Below are 22,223 nucleotides of genomic sequence, written 5' to 3' on the forward strand. Positions count from 1 at the left end.
TCGGGTGAGATTTTCACTATGACCAGCACGTGGTAATAAAATGAAAATGTGGTGTTGAACGTAAAATGCATTTTGGAAGATGAAATAAGTACATCTTCATTTTTGGATACTAAAAATGGGTTTTAGAAATGTTCCTGAAATCTTGTCAAATACCTCTTAGCAGAATGTTCATTGTCTATAATAACTGAAGCTATTGGTAGATATTTTATACCAAGCAGAGGGGCCATGCATGTTAACATGCTAGGGCTATGGAGCCAAACTCTGCATTTGCGAGACTGTCAACTCATAGAGATGTTGATTCCCATAGGGAAACTAAAATATTTGTTCCGATTGTATAAATTTATAATACCAATATAGTTGGTCTGTTACTGGACATAATAAATTTTCCAGCTAACTCATTCCTGGTTGCCAGCATTTCGCCCCAATGTGCTAAGTTGGGCTGATGAGCCACCTCAGTGTGCTAAGTTGGGCTGATGAGCTGAAAACGCAAAACGCTGACAACCAGGAATTAGTTAGTGGGAAAATTTATAATGTCCAATAACGGACCATTTATATTGGTATTATAAATTTACTCATTCGGGACAAAAATTTCACGTTCCCTATGGAAATCAACATCTATATCATCTGATGGCCAGGCAGGCATCAATTTTTGAAAATGCGACACTCTCATAGTGCAATGGCACTGCTGGTGGCTCCAAGCAGCCTACGTAGTGGCCTCCATGGTGTCTTTCATCAACCTCTCCAAGTGGACCGGCTCTGTTCACCGCAGCTACTACCCTTACTCCTCAATTTATTTTCAGCCGGGTGGCTCAGCATCTCTACTCAAGCTACTTTGCCGACTTCATGAAAGCAAATTGGCTGATGCCTCATTGGACGTTAGCCACTCCTACACCTACTCTTCTCTCCTCACCATGACGACCACTACCAGTACCACCATAACAACTATCACGACCTCCGCACTTACCATTCCCTACCTTCCTATCACTTCGGTTACGTACTCCCATCTTTCCCCTATTCTGACCACGACCCTTCCTCTGCCGCCATACCGTGACCCACCCAGTTACCTGTACATTCCTCCCTGCTACTTCAACCGTTCAACCATCGCTGAAGAAGCCTCCGCTACGACACCAGTCACACAGCCTTCACTTCCAGCAGACGCCATATGCCATTCAACACCACCGCTGCCAGATCGCACCACTATGCATAGTTGTGTTCTATGCGGCATGGATCCTGACATCTCAAATTGAGAGGTTATTCAAGAACTTAATCTCGAAGGCATTCCTGTCCATCACGCCTTCCGAATTTGGAACAAGTCCGGACCAACCTATCTCGTCCGTCTACACCTATCTATGGAAGAAGCAGTCCAACGTCTTCTCACCAGCGGTGCACATATCTACGGTCGTCGACATCAAGTCGAACCTTCACGATCCCCTCCTTGACCTTTCAACAGCCTATGTCTTCTACCCCAGCCAGCTCCCCCATATCGACCTCCCCTACACGTTCGTCCACCCCCTCCACCAACTCAATCCTCCTCCTCACCATCCTTAACAGCCGACCTTCTCCGACTTCTCGCCACCTCATTGTACCATATTTCTGCAACCTTACACCTACTAACCCTTCATGTCAGCCCTGGTACTCTCCTCTGAATTTTCATCTCTCTCACACATCCCTGGTATTTAAATAACATCTGCGCAAACCTCAATCATTACTTCAACTTACCCTCCTCCTTACAACATTGCTCCTTCCCCAACTCTTTCAATAGCTCCGGCCCGGGAAGCAGCATTACTGTCTAGGTGCCCGCCCCGCCCAAAGGGCGGGGAAATGAAACACATCTCCGCCGCTGCTGCCTCCACAGTATGCACTAGCCATGCATCTTGGTGGGTGTGCTATTTTCCAACTGTTGAGCCCAACTTAGCACAATGGGGCAAAACACTGGCAACCAGGAATGAGTTATCTGGAAAATTTATAATGTCCAATAACTGACTATTTATATTGGTATTATCAATTTAATCATTCGGGACATACATTTCCGGTTCCCTATGAGAATCAACATCTATATTGCTAATTCAGTTATGTGAAGTTTGCACTGCACCGAGACAGGAAGACAAAGCTGAAACAGCTGAGAGGTAGGGGTTCTCCTCTAGTGCTGCCAGGAAATCCTCATCTTGATCTCTCACAATGATATGTAGGTGGCCTGTAGAATGTCTCTTGACTCATTGAGCATGTTCCTAATAACATTTTTGGCCCATACCCTGGCAGTAGATGCAGGATGCCTTCAATATGAGTGGCTTTGTAGCTGATAAACCAGCCTATGCCACTACCAACACAGCTGACCTACGGTTCATAAGCTCTATCATTGCTGGAATGATGGTTATAAATGCAGCACAGGGACCATGTACTGATATGCAAGGAAAACATTTTAAGTAGCAAAATGTATCAAGATATTCCCTTGGACATTGCAAGATTGGATAAGAAATTTGTTCATGTTTCATAACAAACACAAAAGAATGAAAAGACTAAGATTAATTATCTTTAAGTAATTTAACTAGCAACAACATTTATGATGAATAGTAAAATGGATCTTTAAAGTGTAAAATATAAAAATATGTCCTGGATGGGAACCGAACTCATGATGTTCGGATCTGTCTATGTCTAGTTACAGCTCAGCCATCTACGGCACCTGGTACAGGTACGAAGTGGCCTGCTGTCCCTCATACTACTGAACTTGGATGGATAAACCTAATTACAAGTGACGTGTATTTCTTAATTTACCAGATTAATAAGAGCTAATGTGAACTTGAATTCCTTACATTCCATCACGTAGAATAATCAAATATCATTAGCCATACAGCCAAACTGTTTTCAGGAGCATTTGAACCACACTCGATGGAGTCCCGCATGCACAGACTGTGAGAAAAGTATACAATACCATGACTCATTCTTTTTTTCTTTTTCTCTGAGCAACTGTACATGTAAACAAATTAATTCTTTATTTTATATCATGGGTGCAATGCCCATGCTAGAAGTGCCTGTGCATGTGAGTGTGTCTTCCTCTCAGTCAGCCTGCATTTCCTCGCACTGTTGACTCGGCGGTGTGCAGTGTGCACGCCAGCCGATGACAGGCTTCAATTACCCGTTTTGGTAATGGTCAACCTCTGAGCGTGGGACAACTTTCACTACCTCGCTACCCTGTGCTGCAGGAGGAGTATTGTGCCAAGCATGCTATGAGTTCAGGCTTTTAGTTAATCGGGCATAGCTCACAAAGGGTTCACTGAATTTCATCAAAATTTTAATTTTGTCATTAATGCATAAACACACAAATAGCATAAGTTACTGGAATTACGTAAGGTCAATGAAGCGGAGGAATCTTGGAATACTTTCAAATCGAACAAGGGATGCGGCTGAACCAAGTATAAGAGTAGCTAGTACCCCCCCCCCCCATTTTTTTTTTTTTTAAAGAAATAAGACCTCAATATAGGGTTCTGTACTACGCTTATTAACATATACAATGCAAAAACTTCACACATTTCCTCCACAGTAACTGGTACCAGTTTATTTACCCTCAATTGGAATGGAAAACACATACCATATGATCGCATGTGATGTTGAGCATAAATATCTGCCTGTTCTACTACCGTCTTTACGAACTCGACAGTGAAAAAAAAAAAAATTTTTTACAGGATATAAGCCATTCTTTGCAGCATTCTGAGGCCCATGATCTGCTGTAAACATTTCCCCTTGCCCCCTGTAGTTACCCATCTCTTCCCACACAATCCCACCGTCAGTAAAAATACAGACGATATTTTCCCATGTATCAAAAGCAGCATCAATGTGCCGATCACTACTTTCACTCTCAAGTTCTATACCTAGTCCTCATTTAATGAAACAAAACATTCCGCATTCATTATTCAGTAAAATTTAGTTAATTTTTGAATTTGCGATCAAAAGAAAAATGTTTAGCTGGCATGATGTCAACAACACAACTTGTTGCTTTTTCAGATGCGATAAATCATACATAATCGATAAAAACTTGATAGATACACACATCAAATGAAAGATTGATATAAATATATCTTACTACATTTGTAATAGTTCGAGAACTATTTGCTAGATAGAAGCACAAAACAGAAGCTGTTACACGCATGCAATGTACGTCACTCCACGACAGAGAGCATTGGGAGTTAGCGTGCAGTGTACGGCACTCCACGTTGAGTGGTTAAAACATGTTGAGTGGAAGCATAGATTGTAAATGAAGGACATCTTCCAAATACGAGAAATGGCTATTCCTTCTCTTAAGCAGTGGTCACGATAGAGAAGCACACCGCCTTGTATGGAAGAAGCATATCTTATGTAAGAAGTTTAATGTCCGGAGGTACTATGAAGTGTACCATTCTTATGATTACAAGAGTGAACAAGAAAGCCTTAATAGCCAAATTATCAAATGGTGTTCAATCAGTAAATATATTAATAGAAATTGTTTACTTTTTTCCTTGGTGGAAAACTCAGTATTTGGAGTTATTAAAAGTTTAAATACAAGGTATACTGCAAATAGCTTGCATATAGCTGATACCTGAATTCAATACTTCATAGGGTAAGAATTCTAAGAATGCTAGATACAACATCCTGAAGGTTTGCTATGAACTTGCCCATAGAACTGCACTGGAATATCAACCATACAGTCCCTGTAACTTTACACAGTTTGTGTTAACAACATTTGTTATGATGGTACTGTCGGTGATCGGTGGTGTGGAGTTGAATCCGGGCCCTGCACTGTCTTGGGAGGATATTGAGAAGCTGATGGAAATTATGAAGGATCTATTAATGGACCAGAACCAGGAATTGCAAGACGTGAAGACTGATTTAAAAACAGAACTATATGAGATCAAGGAGTGTCTGGTGCAAACTAACTTTGAGTTGGAGGAAATTAAGAATAAAGTTCTGGAGTTAGAGGTAAGAGTAAGGAAGCTTGAGATGGAGGAATCGATGCAAGAAAGGGAAAATAGGAAGTGAAATATAATTATACGGTATATGGACTGGCTGATTTGAAGAAGGAAAATTTGAATAAGATGTTAGACAAAGTAACTGCCTAATATGCAAAAAAGTCAAAGTGGAGTGTAGTGAGAGTGACATTGATAATGCTTTTAGAATGGGAAAAAATACAGGAAGAAGGCCAATTGAATTATGTATGGTGTCAAGCCTAAAGAACCCAAACATTTTGGATAACGCTAAACACCTGAAAATATAAAAAATTTGGATTAGAAAAGAATTGGATGAGAAAGAAATGAAACAATATGAACTTTTTTTTTTTTTTTAAATGCTATTTGTTTGGGGCGTCGATCTATACAGATCTTTTGTCCCTACTTGCACCATGTGATATGAACCTGCATGTAACTGGAATGGAGGAAGTGTAGAGTGTTGAATGTGAGGAAAGAAATGTTAAGGATGACAGAAATACCAAGTCCCCAGGCCAAGGATATTAATCATTTACAACTAAAAAATCCCTGACCCAGCCAGGAATCAAACCCGGGCTGTTGGGTGACAGGTGGACGTGTTGCCTCCTACACTGCGGGGCCGGACAATATGAAAGTACTATGCTTCCATTTATTTCAAGCAAGGAAGTCAGGTCTAAAAGCATTTATCACCAGAAACAGGCTTGTGGTGGTAGGCAATTCCTGGTTGAGAAAATGGTCTGCCCAGCAATTGCAGGAGAGGGTGCAACGACCAGAGGCGTCAGCAATGGGTAAGGTCAGTGTCATGGCTGGCGCACACGAAAATGCTGAAGCAGCAGTAGTAGCGGAAGTAGCAGTGTTATGTGAATTACAGGCTCAGCGCACTGCAAGGTCGGAGAAAGAAAGTGAACAAACAGCTGTACCTGCAGAAGCCGTGGATGTTGGTCTAGCGGACTACCAGTTCAAGTCACGTACAAGATCCAGCAGAGGGACAGAAGAGAGGAGGAGAGAAACAATGGCTAAAGGTAAAAGTCTAAAGGACTTATGGTGCAAAAAGGGCAAGTCACATGCAAGGCTACCAACCTGACAGAGGGTAGAAATAAAAAATAACTAGAATGGAGACTAGGATGTGTGAATATAGGGGGAATTTTTAAGAAGGTAGGAAACGATGAGGTGAAACAATTAATGACTGAAATAGACATTCCCTTTGTTGAGGGTTGGATTGAACCAGGATACAAAGTCCATGTGGAGAGTTTTAAAATATATAACAAGCAAGAGATAGGAGAGTTTAAATGGGAATGTATCCTGGTGAAATACTAACCCTGATAAGGAATGATATATAGGAGAAAATTGAGCTTGTAAAAACAGAAATGGAAGAAGTTCTTTGGATAAAAACAAAGATGAATGGGAAGGGTGAAATAAGCTTTGTCTTGGTTTTGTCTACAGCCTTCTGGAAGGTTCTCCATTTGCAAACAAAGATTTTTTCCTTGAGATGGGAATGGAAATAAACAGATTAAGGAATATGTATGAAGATGTAGGTATTATGCTAATGGGGGGCTTCAATGCGAGGATTGCAGATTGAAAACCAGTATATGGTAAAGAGGTAGAGGCAAAAGTAGTTCATAAGAGAATAAGTCAAGATGAAGAGTATAATAGGTGCAGCAATAAATTACTAGAAGTATGTGGTACAGAAGAACTGTATATTCTGAACAGGAGGGAGTGTTATCAACATAGTATTGTGTTCAAAAGAGGCATTACCACTTGTCAAAAGGATAACAGTTAAAGACTGGAGAGAATCCAACCACTTACCAATAATCATCAAATTGATTAGGGAAGAGCATAGTGTGTCTTGTTATCAAGGAAATATTAAAAAGAGATTACTGCCAAAATATAGATGGAGGGATGACCTCAGGAAAGACTTCGAGAATTATTTTAAAGCGAGAAGTTTCAAAATCATGAAGATAGGGATAGGACTTAAGATTGAAAATAACCAAATAGATGCGTCAATTCAGCTTAGAGAAAATACTACTGTATATTGATTGCAGGACAGAAGATGTGTGTGAAGGGAACAGGGCTGCTAAGAAATAATGGATGGTGCAACGAAGAATGCAGAAAGAAAAGGGCAGAGGTAACGAAAGCTTTAAAATCCTACAGAAAGGCAGGGGGTCTTGAAACAAGAATTTCATTCTGTAGCAAACAAAAAAAGTATAGAGAACAGTAGAAGCCCGTTATAGCAACAATTCACATCAGCGGAAAATTTACTCACTATAGCGGATTGTCGTTATATCCGATTATTGTATAACAGTCAGAAAACCACCCATACACATTAAAATCAGTATGAAACTGCAATCAGTTTATTCAAAACATGCATTTCCGTGGATGATATTCACACTACAGCTTACTTGTTTGTTATTTTTCGAAATCCGATGCTACGTGAATGTGTGTGTTTAATTTCATTTTGAAAAAATTACAATTAGGCTCAAAAAGTGCTTTGTAAAATCATATGAATGCCTTTGTTGTATAGTACGCATTTTTAGACGCCAAAATTGGCTTTCGTTATGCCGCATTTTTTGGGGCAGCACAATTCTTTATTTCCACGGGTTTAATGACCATTAACTTAATATTGGCATCTTAATACAGAAGAGAACCCATTGAAAATTTGCCAGCAATACCTACTACATGCGTCTTTACAATACGGCGATCCGTCAGGAAAATATTCTTGCTGTCTATAAAACTGTTACGGTACTTTTACTCAGCGTCAGATATAACCGCTACCACTACACGCACGTCTCGCTTGCTGGGTTCGGCCAACTTCAGCGGTTAGTGATGTATAGGCCTAATCGCGGATGTTGAAGGTCACCGAATGAGTTTATTGCGCCACGGTATGGCCATTCCACCCTTGCGTTTTTCATGCACATACCTCACAATTTCATTTTCGACTCTTTAATTAGTCCTTGTTGCAGACCACTGAATGCATTTTTTGTACAGTAGGCCTACATATTTTTTAGCTATCTTTATCTTCATGCTAACACCAAATATTGGCTTTAGTTAGGCCTATGCCATATTTTCTTGTGGCTGCACAATTATTTTACATTTTCGAGTGTTTAAAATAACCATTAACTTAAAATTGGCATCACAATATCGATGAAAACCCATTGAAAATTTGCCGGCAATAACCGTTCCAGTATCTTTATGACGATCCATCACGAAAAGATTCCTGCTGTCTATAAAACATAATTTTACTAAGAGTCAGGTACAGTATACGCATTATAACTCTGCCACTCAGTAGCCACGGTCTTTCTAAGCATCTGCAGGCTCGCATGTTTTGATGCCATTCTGCAGATTTGAGAAACGTTTTCGTAGAGGCTAATAGAATGTCATTAGCTGGCCATACACGGAAAGGAATTGTGACAGACGAGGCCTTTTGTGACGTGTTCCGACAGGCTAGGACTGCTCGTTAGTGAGCGAGATCAGTTCGAGGCGTTATCTGTTACAGGCAAGACCTGTTGTCAGCACCTCAAGGGAAGGACCTCGCTTCACAGATCAAGCCTCTTGTAAGGAAAGCATGGAGTGGACAAAGGCACTGCTAGAGAAATTTATTAAAATGTACAAAGAGCGGCCGTGTCTCTGACAATTAAAACATGAGGTGTCGCAGTGTTGCAATCAAGTATTCTTTATTTTCCTCCTTCTTCAGCCTAGAAGCTACAATATCTACAGTAAATACGCTTTCAACTAGACTGTTCACCAGTAATAGCTACGCCAAACAAATCATTATGTATGTGTTGTGTATGTTTGGTACTCAGCCCAAAGGCTGGTTTGATCCTCCACAGCTATGCTAACAGCTGTCATAGATGACCTAGGCATCACTGAAAAATCGTACTAAGGAAATGAGGAGTGAGGTAGTTTCCCGTTGCTTTTCTCACCGATCCAGAAGTTGCTCGCATATAACTCTGCCAAGCCCACCGAAATGCACGCGCCAGCTGTCCCTATGAGTGATATTTTCATACCATTCCTAACAGGGACTGGCTGCATAAGGAACGGTATTACTAGCATTGCTCATACCTCAGTCACTTTCGTATTGTCAAAGCCAAGGATGAGACTAAGACATATCAAACATTTAACATAATAACGAGAAAAATCCATACATGCTTACCTAACAGCATATCATAATCGCTGTGGTCCATTCACAAATAATTCTTGTAATCGTCCGGTTCATTTTCTCTCAGGTGTTGTATCAGACTCATGTGACTAAAGCTGTCTCGCTCTCGTATCCATGATTTCATCCACTTTGATCGATTTTTCTGTTTGCATGATTTAACATATAGCGAAATGTACATTCCAACAGCCGCAACAGCATTTTTTTTCCTCTGGACACTGTTTGCTTCGATGTCCATCGCACAGTTCTAAGTATGGCCGGCAAGGATTTCAAACTAGTTTGAAAGGCCAGCGGATGAGGCTTGGCCTGCCGAGAACAAAGGGATCATTCCAATTAACGGGAGGGTCTGGAATGTTGACAGATTATGTTGTACAACATGACAGGCTTGATGTCACAGTTGATGGCGAGCAGCAGGCCGGGTCTCTGAAGGTCACGCCTGGCAGGCGGTCTGTCGGATCTGGCCCCAAAGGGGAGGCCTGTGAAAAAATCTTTCCGTATATGACCAGCCATTCTCTCTTCACTTTTGCCCGAGATCCAGTGATGTTACACACAGGCACTGTACAACCAGTTGCCGTGGCTAGCGATGCAGTCGTTTCTTGTCGACGAATTTTATGTGTGCGTGTGCGGGTGAAAAGAAGCAGCGTGGTTACCACGGTAGTTGCCAATGGTATTCATTACTGTTAGGCCGCGAATGCAAGACAACCCTTGATTTTTCACATGAGTTCTGAGGGGAAAAACGTTGCCTTCTGGATATGGAGAAATACGGTATCACTCCAGAGTTTCTTCTTCAAATGGTGTCACCTAACCTAACCATATATATGTCATGAAAAAACGCATGTAGAGAAATGAGTTATCCTCGCTAACAATTTACATGTGAATAGCCTTTCCGAAAATTAACTAGATGTGAGAAAATATGAACTATCCTCTGAAATCAGTGATGTACTCTGCCATATCTTGAGTTGTATCACATTCTTACTTAATTTCAGTACACAAAATTAAAATTAAGAGATTGTTTACTTCAGCTGTTATTTTTAACGAGTTAACAACTGTTATCGGCCACGTTATTTACGCATTTATTATGAAAACTTATCTCTATCATTTTTAATTTTCTTTAGAGAACAGCAGTCGTTGGGTATTACTAATCGACTCCAACATTGCCTTGGAATGTCGATGAGAGAGCTCGCAAATGCACACAGAAAATTATACTGTAGCAAAGATGATCGATCGCATTTTGTGGCAAACATTTCAGTTTCCTTATTCAACAGTGTCACCTATACTAACTTAACTGTACTATACCTATGATGAAAACATACTTCAAGCGCCAGTAGTGAAATGATAACCTTCTTGCTATAAATTTACATGATAATAACCTTTCCGTAATTTAACCGGACGCGAGAAAATATAAACTAACTTCTGATATCAATTATGCACTCTGCCATAACTTGAGGTGTGTCCCATTTTTACTTAATTGCAGTATTTAGCACAAAAATTAGCGATCGTTTCGTCAGCCTTTACTTACAATGAGTTACAAACTGTTCTTGATTAATAAATTTCATTTTGTTCCGTATTGATAATTACCAAATGTGTATTGATTAGGTGGAACTTTTCTTTCTTTCATGACATTATGAACTCTTATCGGACACATTATTTACGCATTTATTACAAAAATATGTTCTCTTTTATTTTGAATTTTCTTTATGGAACAGCAGGTGATGGGTATTACTAATTGACTCCGAGATCACCTTCGAATGTTGATGAGAGAACTCGCTAATGGACATAGCGAGGAAACGATACTGAAGAGAATCTATTGCATGCAACATAATCGCTGGGGTGCATAAATAACAGTAACAGAAAAAATCGTGCTTAATTGCTCGCAATAATGGATGTGTCAGTGATAGGGCTCTCATTGTAACCGAAGGATAATACACAGTTTAATACAGGAATTTTGAAGGGACAGCAAAAACATTGTCGGTATAACGGGGTTCTCATTATATGCCGTACTCACTATGCTGTAGCCTCATTTAGTTCTATACCTCTTATCTTTAAATCGTTAGAAATTGAGTCTAATCATCATTGTTTTGGTCTACCTCTACTTCTCTTACCTCCTATCCTCCTCCATTAGCCTCACACGACCCCACCACCAAAGCCGGTTTCTGCGTACAGCTTCATCTATCGTGTTCATTTCTAAATTACCCTTTATCTCCTCATTCCGAGTACCCTCATGCCATTGTTCCCACTTCTAACTTACGAATAAGATATCCTGAGTCCACCCAGGTTTTGCTTCCGTAAAGCAAAGATGGTCTGAAAACAGACTGATGCAAAGATAGTTTCATCTGGGAGCTGACTTCCTTCTTACAGAATACTGTTGATTGCAGCTCACTGCATTAGCTTTACTACACCTCGATTCAGTCTCACTTACTATTGTATATTACCATCCTGGGAGAACACACAACCTAAATACTTGAAATTATCGACCTGTTCTAGCTTCGTATCACCAATCTGACATTCAATTCTCTTGGATTTCTTATATACTGACATCCATTTAGTCTTGGAAAGGCTAATTTTCATACCATACTCATCGCACCTATTTTCAAGTTCCAAGATATTAGACTGCAGGCTTTCGGCACAATCTGCCATTAAGACCAAATCGTCAGCATAGGCCAGACTGCTTACTACATTTCCACCTAACTGAATCCCTCCCTGCCATTTTATACCTTTCAGCAGATGATCCATATAAACTACGAACAGCAAAGGTGAAAGATTACAGCCTTGTCTACCCTGAAGTACCCTGAACCAAAAACTCATTCTACCATCAATTCTCACTGAAGCCCAATTGTCAACATAAAAGTTTGATTGATTTTTTAAATCTACCTTTAATTCCATAGTCCCCCAGTATGGTGAACATCTTTTCCCTCGGTACCCTGTCATATGCTTTCTCTAAATCTATGAAACATAAACACAGCTGTCTATTCCTCTCGTAGCACTTTTCAATTACCTGGCGCATACTGAAAATCTGATCCTGACAGCCTCTCTGTGGTCTGAAACTACACTGGTTTTCATCCACCTTCCTCTCAACGACTGATCGCACCCTCCCTTCCACGGTGCCAGTAAATACTTTGCCTGGTATACTAATCAATGAGATACCTCGATAGTTGTTGCAATCCTTCCTGTTCCCTTGAAAATCAGGTACAGGAAAATCAGTTTGGTTTCAGAAGTGGAAGGTCAACAATAGAGCCCATTTTCATCATGAGACAACTAATTGAAAAGTAATGGGAGTATGACAAAGATAAAGTGATGACATTCATTGATATTGAAGAGACATATGACAGTGTCCCCAGGACTAACGATTGGGGCAGTCTGGTGCAAAAAGGTATTGGACAGGGATTAATAAAAATGATCATGGCAGTGTATAAGGAATGTTGTAGTTGCGTGCAAACACAAGTTGGCAGGACAAGTTGGTTCAAAATCACTAGCGGGCTGAGACAGGGAAGTGTTCTACCGCCAATCCTGTTTACAATAGTAATGGATGACATCATAAGAACAGCAAAAGCAACATATGGAGGTAGAGAAATGAACATCATGTTATTTGCAGATGATATTGTGATTTGGGGAGAAGAGGACATGAAGGTTCAAGAACAGTTGGATGTTGTGAATGGGAAAAACGAAGAATGTGGATTGAAAATAAGTGTAGAAAAGAGTAAAACTCTTGTTATGACTAGAGGGGAGAAAGAAGGGAAAGGTCAGATTAGACTTACAGACAAGCCCCTGGAAGTAGTGGAGATGTTCAAATATCTGGGGAATGAATTAATGGAGAATGCTCAACTGGATGCTGAGATTAGTAAGAGGATTCAAGCTGGAAGCTGTTTCTATCATAGTGTAAGAAACTTGTTATGGAACAAAGATGTGCCAATGAAAGCAAAGGAAACTATGTACAAGATGTATTACGTACCCATAACAACTTACAGAGCAGAAACTTGGGCAATGACAAAGAAAGATGAGAGTCGAATATAGGCAGCCGAAATGATGTTCTTGTGATGTATGATACAGAAGAGTAGAAGAGACAAAATAAGGAATGAGAAAATCCAGGGGAAAAACTGGAGTGGAAAAAATGAATGATAGAATGGAGAAAAGCCAACTGAGATGGTTTGGGCACATAAAGTGAATGAGTGATGAAAGCATGCTAAAAAAGGTGATGGAAATGCAAATCTAAGGCTGTGGACAACCACGATTGAGATGCAAGGACACAAACCAATGCAGTATTATAGAAAGAAACCTGAACTGGGACACAGTGTTAGAGGAGGAGTGGTGGAAAGACCGAAGAAGGGGGAGAGGAACCATATTTGCCCCTACCCGGCTACAGCTGGATAAAGGGAAATGGTGATGATGATTAGAGAATCTGGATTGGATGTAGTATAGTAAAAATATTCAATAAGATATTTGAAGGAGAGAGAGTACCAAAATCATTGCACATGATGAATTTCATATTTGAGCCTGTATTGTCAAAAATTATCAACTTGTGACAATTTAAATTTATAACTCCACCTTTGCAATACTGTAATCATCTTTATTAATAAGACTACATTAAACTCTATTGGACCGGGCGAGTTGGCCATGTGGATAGAGGCGCGCGGCTGTGAGCGTGCATCCGGGAGATAGTGGGTTCAAATCCCACTGTCGGCAGACCTGAAGATGGTTTTCCGAGGTTTCCCATTTTCACACCAGGCAAATGCTTGGGCTGTACCTTAATTAAGGCCACAGCCGCTTCCTTCCAACTCCTAGGCCTTTCCTATCCCATTGTTGCCATAAGACCTAACTGTGTCGGTGCGACGTAAAGCCCCTGGGAAGACCTTCCTGTTTATAAATGTCCTGTTTATAAATGTGACCATTAAAGGTGAAATAATTATTAGCGGTGATGAACACCAAGATATTAATAAAATCCACTACCTCTTGCCTACTTAAATTACTGTACTTGAATGGATTGCTCTTTACAAGATTTATCGTTTTTGATATCAGAATATTTGGGAACATGTTTTTGACATAAAATGAATACATCTTCTGGTCCGATTGCAAGTTTAAATCTTCGGTATGATCACAAAATTCTTTGGAATTCTTAATAGACTTATTACCCTCAAATCTATATTTTTTTTTTAATGTGTGTAAATCTAGACATCTTGTATACAGGGCTATTTTTGAAATTGATGATGATAAGTCTTATAGGTATATTCTCTTTATGCACCTTCACAAAGCCACTCATGTATTTTATATCTGTGTAATTCGATGCATGTAAAGACATTTTAAACAGTGCAATAACTGGACATCATGATTCACATTATGTTCATGTTGTGCTATTTTTAGATTCAAGATTGACAAGACATTAATACACCATTTCACAAGGTTCACAGACTTTTTATTCACTAATTTTAATGTGTCCTTACCATATTTCCAATGATTTTATGTGTGACTGAAGATGTCCCATAAACATGTATCACCAATATAGTTTAATGTAGTCTTATTAATAAAGACGATTACAGTATGGTAAAGGAGGAATTATAAATTTAAATTTTCACAAGTTGATACCAAAATCATGGCAGGAGGGAGTTATTTGTCCTATACATAAGAAACGGGGTGAAAGATGAAATCCAGGTAACTATAGAGGGATAATGTTACTAGATTTGCTAAGTAAGATTTATACAGGGATATTGGCAAAAAAGTCTAATGAATTGGGCAGAGGGGTGCTCAGTCCTTTCGGGACTCCAATCAGGATTTAGGAAAGGTATGAGGACTAGTGACAACATAATGGTTGTGAAAACATTAATGGATAAATACATGAAGAAGTAAAGAGGCTAACTTTACATCATGGCAATCGATTTAGAGAAAGCTTTTGACTCAGTGAGTAGATGGTCTGTCGTCTGTAAGTTGAGCCATCTCGGAATATCAAGGAAGATGATAAGGGCAATTGAAAATACATATGAGGAATTTAAATGTTCTATCAAAGTGAAACATGGGGTAGTAGTGGGAGAGATTTTTTCAAAACTTGGTCTCAAACAAGGTTGCAGATTAACACCAATATTGTTTTTATTATTTATTAATGACATTTTCCATTCAGAACACTTTGAGAAAGGAGCATTTCCATGTCTTGAGAACCAAGATATTCTAGGTCTCATCTTCACAGACAATATCCTGCTGCTCGCATTAACCCCATCAAAATGCAAAACAGTATTAATGAGATAGTAAATTACTGTTACGAGTGGAATCAAAACATCAATCCAAAGAAAACCAGAGTTATGGTGTGTAAAAGGGGAGACAAACTCCCAAAAAGTGAACAGTGGCGGATGGGTAAGACAAAATTATAAGGATGATCATAAGCAGCAATGGAAGATTGTCAGAACAGATAAAAAGAGCTAAAATGAAGGGAGTATGCACTCTGGCTAGTATATAAATATGGGACAAAAAGATGCTGAACATCGAATATGGAGTTCCGGAAAATGTATTTAATTCAGTAGTTAAAACAAAGTTATTGTATAGAGCAGAAATATGGGGAGTAGATGATGGAATTTTAACATTAGATATAGTTATAAGTAAATTTGCCAAAATAATAATGGGACTGCCAAGCTGTACTGCAAATAGTGGAGTGAGAAAAATGCGTGAAGGGATAAGTGTAGGGCGGATATTGTTAAACGAATAATTAAATATTGGTGGAGGCTAAAGACAGGGCAGGGGGTGAAATTCTAAGGTTAGCATACCAGAAGAAATGAAACATCAAAATGAGGGTTAATGGGTGAATGGAGGGGAAAAATCTACTGGATGACATAGGAATTGGGGTACTATTGGGAAATAAATTTATCAAGAAATGACAAGGGATTGTATAAAATGGAGGACCAAAGAATGAAAGACATTGAAAAACAAACAATAAGGTCAGACTGTAACAACAAGAGAACACTGGTTGAATTCTGTAAAATACTGTAAGTGAAAATATGACAGTAAGGACCGAAATGTTAACAAAACAGGGAAATGAGAGGGATAATTTGGTGGCTGATGGGAATATATAAGAATAAAGCTCTAAGACAAAAAACGAGGAAAATCTCTTCATTTTATGCAATAAGGACATGGAAGTTGTTCACTTACTAAAAGACTGTAAAGAAACAAGAAAGTTAAGAGAGAAAAATACTGATGGAAAGGATATAAGTAGAATCGATAATGAACATGAAGTTTTTACATCATTGCTAAATTAATAGACAGAGAACGGAAGGTATTGGGAAAAACAGTAAATTTTGTTATAATATAAGAGGAATGTGGGAAAAGAAATTAAAAGAGAAAAAAAAAAGAGAAAACAAGGAAGGAGATGATACATAATTATGTGTAGGTGAAAAGACATTATTAAATGTAGCAATACATAAATTGCTGTACTGTAGGGTCAATGTTCATTTTTTTTCAAGTTAACTATTAAACCGTATGTGAATTAAACACAGGCACTCAGGCATTCTTCCAGTTATTCAATTCATTGAAAAATTAGACATTTTAAGCACTAATACAGCTTAAGGAGGGTAAGATACATGCCTGTCCTAGACTATATAACAAAGTTAATGAATAATTTGAAAAGAAAAAAAAATACAATCTAGGAATAGATTGAAATAATGAATAAGTTTAATTGTACATGTTTTATGTTGTATATGCATGTGCCAAATCATATTTTCGAGTACAATATACTCCTTTACCAGTTTTGGACAATCCGAGACTGGGGGAGGGGAGTATTCTATTCTATTCTATTGTAAATTCATATGCATTTCACATGCTTCTGTATGACTGTTAATTTCCAAAATGGATAAAAAATAAATGCAATGCAAATTTTAATCTTATTGCAGTAGTATAGTATTATTTGAAGTAATTCCACATACTGTATATGAGAGGATTATGTTTGTAACTACAGAAGATATTATGAGTAGAATTTTGTAAATAATATAAATTTATTAAGGATGAGCTGTGTGTTTAATAGAAAAATTGTTAGTGTAAATTGTATAATGCTGTATTTTAGGAAAATGTCTCCTTCTGTTGTTAATTTCAAATTTAGTGCATGATAATGTATTTTTATGTACCATTTGCCACTGAGGTAGACACCTCATTTGCAAATAAGGTGATTTTGATTTTATGGGGAAGAAGATGTGGCTTCTTAGGGAGCTTACTTTGGAATGACTCTTAATATGATGGTTGACACCAATGCTTTACTGACCTATCGATAATGTTAGGATAAAGATCATTGATTAAAAATATGTTAAAAAAAAAAAAAACAGAATAAGGGAACACCATCAATCTAAAATTTACAAAAATTAAGTTGAAATTTTCTGAAAGATAATTCATCTTATGACAACTTTTGCAAGGTATGTTCCAAAATCTTGAATTCCTCGCTTGTCATCAACTTATCAACTGATCCATACAAAGAACATTGAAAAAATGTAAATATTTTACTAATTGTCAGAACAGTATCAGAATAAAGCAGGGATTGGCAGCCATTGGTTGGAAGATAAACTGTATCAAACAGCAATGAAGTAAACACTCAGCAGATACATAATGAAACAAGTTTAAGAAATTAATACCTGAGACTAGGCATACTCTTCCCTTTCACTAAGGTTGCAGCATGTTTAGATTTGTCTTGCTCTGACTTTCCTTCAAAAATTTTCGCAAAAGCTGAGCACGGTCTGGATAAATGGTCATCTCCCGTGTCCAAGCTGCGGTGGTACTCCTAAAAGCAATCCAAAAATATCACTAGTTCATTTCTTGCAGGTAATAATGTTAGAATAAAGATCATTGTCCACCCTTCATATTGTTGCCTAGATTTTGATGTGGCTTGTCCTTGCTTTCTGTTGCCCTTTGTAGTTTCATATCTTTTGCATTATTACTGATCTTTATTTGATCTCTTCCTTCCAGTATGAAAGAAAACCAAATATCAAGTTTACATTTAAAAAATACTAATGGATGAATAAAGCCTTTACAGTCTACAGAGTTAGTTACCGACCCCTGGACTTTAACTTTCACATGATTATTCCCTTACTTTTCATTGTATCAGAACAAGGTATAGAATAAAAATTAGTAGCTATTTTCATATTAAACTAACTGTAAGAGGGATACATAGAATACATAGGATTTTACGTTTTAGGCCCCTTCTGAAGCACACCCACATGCTGAAATTTTTTAACAACTTATAGCTAAGATCCTACTCAACCTTATTCTAAACTGAAATACAAAGTTCAATTAAAATCCTCCCATCCATTTTCCTGTGATGTTGTAATAAATATAGACAAATATTACACTGAACTTAACATAGGTCATTATAATGACATCAGTATTATCAAAACACAATATTAACCATTTGGAACAGTTTCTCACTTTTTCTGAACAGTACTATACTGAAATTCTAAAATTACCCGAGTTCTAGAGCTGGAATTACCTGGCCACCAGTGGTGAACACTGCTCTGCCATTTTCCATTAAGTGTGCTTACTCCCCATTCCTATCAGCACCCCATAGCAGGGATAGAACAGCTGGAATATTATGGTGAAATAGTGTGTCACATACCAGTAATTATCAGAACAGGTTTGAACCAGAGAAATAGCATGCTAAAACAACTGCCCAATTACTTCCCACCCTATTCAGATAGACCGCTCTGCTCAGGTAGGTAACTCCTTTAGCTCACATAGCATGCAGCAGTAATGTCATTTATTGATCAATTTAATGGGCTTTCAATATTGCAGGCCTTCATATTCCTATTCTGTGATGTTAGGACATCCAATGTAAAGGGAGTCCTATCTCCTCCTTTCATTACTCCCTCAAGTCTTGTTCTTCAAGCAATCATTCCTTCATGATTTTTTCTCATTTTGATGATCATCTTCACAATTTGCTTTGTTGATATGACCACGTGATTTTTCAATTTAAGAAAATCATGATGAAAACAATCACTATCACCAGTTAACACAATTGAACAATATATTCATATTGTCACTGCTTAGTGTTGACATGGACTATGCAACAAAAGTCTAAATTCATGAATATCTCTGTTATCATAGCTGGCAAGGTAAAACTGTATTTCTGCTTAGTATAAAATAAAGATCTTGATCCTGTCTATCTATCTGTCTGTGATGGTTAAACTCAAGAATGATTGGATGTATTTTGATGTGGTTTTCACCATTCTATTAAGCATATCTTGAGAAAGATGTATATGTATAAAGATTCATCTATGACCAAAGGAAGCGGAGCAGTAGTGATTTCAGTGAAGCAAATCGAAGAAAATATGGTCGTTCGTGCACTTTCTTTAGCTTTTGTTAGCTAAACCCTTAAAGATGCACCTATATTATGAGGGTAAGAATTGTTCAGTTAAAAAAGTTCTACAGAAAACATGTCTGTGATAGCATATATCTATGTTATAACCCACTGTAACTGCTTTTATGATACAGTTTGCAGTAAAAAATCTCAAATTTAAAAACAATTAGATTATACTTATCAAATAAACTGTTTATTCCCCTCAAGTAACTAATATATATATATATATATATATATATATATATATATTGATGAAAAATATGTTTTTAAAAAACAAATTAAGGGAACACCATCAATCTAAAATTTACAAACAAAAAAAAAAAGGTGAAATTTTCTGAAAGATAATTCACTATCTTGTGACAACTTTTGCAAGGTATGTTTCAAGATCCTGAATTCCTCAACTGTCATCAACTTACCAACTGATCCATACAAAGAACATTGAAAAAATGTAAATATTTTACTAATTGTCAGAATAGTATCAGAATAAAGCAGGGATTGGCAGCCATCGGTTGGAAGCATTTACGTCATCAAAATTCTTCAATTTTAATAAATACACTATTCTGTTTCTTATTCTCCTTTTCTCTTTCTTTTTAGACTCCCATAATATTTAATATCACTGGAGTCCTATAATTATATATATATAGAATCCCTATTCTACCTTTCATTCATAGTAAGACTGAATAAACTAGAATGTTTTAACAGCTGATATTGGTACCAGTTATAGATTGTTATCTCTTCTTTACAAGAAAAATACAATGAATCTCTCATGACCACAACATTTATATTTAAAAAAAAGTTTCTTAAGTGAATGTCTCATATTAGCCATGATGACGTACACTCTATCGGCATAAATTCAAACTATGTTCATCCTGACTTACGTTGCCTTCCACAGATATAGGCCTATTGCACCTGATAAACTTCATTATTATATATCCGCATTGACACTATCTAAATAAGGTCGAGAACTTTCCACCTTTCAATCCTTACAATTTATTATATTGTCATTGATGATGCTTAGTCATAAGGACATCTTTTGTTTACTATTAAGAACCATCTCCAGCTTAATACCATATAAATTGACAGGATACACATTGAATTAAGAATACATGTAATGAATTGATAAAAAGTTTGTAAACACACATTATTTTCCTTGGTGGAGGTCTTCTTCTTCATCTGTAGGAACACACTATGTCTTTATGTTGTGGTAATCTACTTGCAGGCGATTAATAGCATTAAAACCTTGAGCAAAGTACTATGTATATGTTCCTTGTTGATAAGTGCACTAAAAAGAAGGGGAAACTCCTCAACAGAAAACTGTAGCTCAATACGAATGTCATGAATTATAGGTCTCTGGTGATATTAAATATTATGGAAGTCTAAAAAGAAAGAGAAAAGGAGAATAAGAAACGGGATAGTGTATTTATTAAAATTGAAGAATTTTGATCACGTAAATGAATGCTAACAAGATATTAAGTAATTGTCAGCAGACAGTAAACGACAATGACAATGAAGATGAATACACATATGATATTTGCTGTTGGAGGAATGAGATAAAGGTAATTGACGCAGTTTGGAGGTTGTTCAACTGGCTTGCATGTTGCCCTATGACAATAACAGAAAACAACGTCGACTGTGTTTATACATGTACAGCTGACTGACATGTAAGTCATTCATACATATATTTTCGAAGTTTGGAATATCAATGATGGGATTTAAGAGAGACTTTTTATTTCGTTATAGTTTAATGGTAAGAGGACAGACACATATTTAGTTAGTGTTGGCTCAAGGACAGTTTATAGCAGAGGAAGATGCTGCATTTGGTAGAAGACGCAAACTCTGAGTGGAAGGTTATTATAAGTTTGAGTGAAATAAACACTTATTTTAGCACAATGAGTAGTTGTTATTTTGAGAAGGCTGGATTGTAAGTAGAAGAAAGTGTATTGTTCTATTATTAACAGTGATAGTAGTTTAACTAGGAGATGTTAAAATGAGTAACTTTACAGGTTATAAATAGTTTCGTAACCAGATGATGATGTATATTATAATATTATAGATAATAGGTCTAAAAGTTTTTGGCAATTTGGATATCTGCTCAAGAAGAGGACATTGATGTTCTCAAAACATGTATAAGATGTAATGTGGAAATAAACATTTAACCTATAATTTTTTGACTGATGATATATGTAAGTGTGATTTTAATGTTAATAATTAGGAAACAAGTTATCTGACCCTTCTCACTTGTTCCTTATGCATTCAAATTTCTCTCCAGCAGCGGAGATTCTCGGTTCCGATTATGATTTCCTAACGGTGCTTGTTCATTTAGGTCCCTATTTTCTACATTTCTTCTCAACTCACAAGCTCTATTACAACCATAGGTTATCTCTTCCAAACCTCTGTGGTTACAATTTTAAGTATTCTGATCAGGGTACCAACAGTATTCCACTGAATTGTTTCGTCTTTGTCCACCCTTCTCACAGTTATTGTAATGTCCGTCATTTGTTCCTACATAACCTAAAGAAGCGAACCTTTCTAACAAATGTTCCATATGCTTAATTGTCTCCAATTTCTCTATGCAAGCAGCTAACCTAACTTCCTCTGAATCACTTTTAAAAATTCTATTGGATTCAATTGTCTATTACTATAACATGGCAATCCACTTTCCTTAATTAGTTCAATCTGCTGAGCTACCTGTGAAATATTTATTCCCTTAGACTCTAATTTAATATCATCTATCTCTAACTTCTCAGTTCCTTCCTGTGTTTCCTTAATTTTAATATCAATATTAATTTTAACTCCTAGAATATTTTCA

General features: G+C 37.4%; 1 protein-coding gene across 1 annotated transcript in view; it reads right to left on the reverse strand.

The window, feature by feature from the left end:
* unc80 (unc80, NALCN channel complex subunit) overlaps positions 1-22,223 on the reverse strand; it is a 1,117,323-nt gene that overhangs the window by 616,849 nt on the left and 478,251 nt on the right. The window contains exon 16 of the mRNA XM_067137759.2: positions 17,697-17,842. Within this exon, the coding sequence (XP_066993860.2) occupies positions 17,697-17,842 (146 nt within the window). The remainder of the gene's footprint in view (positions 1-17,696; positions 17,843-22,223) is intronic.

The sequence above is a fragment of the Anabrus simplex genome, chromosome 1 (assembly GCF_040414725.1).
Source record: "Anabrus simplex isolate iqAnaSimp1 chromosome 1, ASM4041472v1, whole genome shotgun sequence".
In the NCBI taxonomy this organism is placed as follows: Eukaryota; Metazoa; Arthropoda; class Insecta; order Orthoptera; family Tettigoniidae; genus Anabrus; species Anabrus simplex.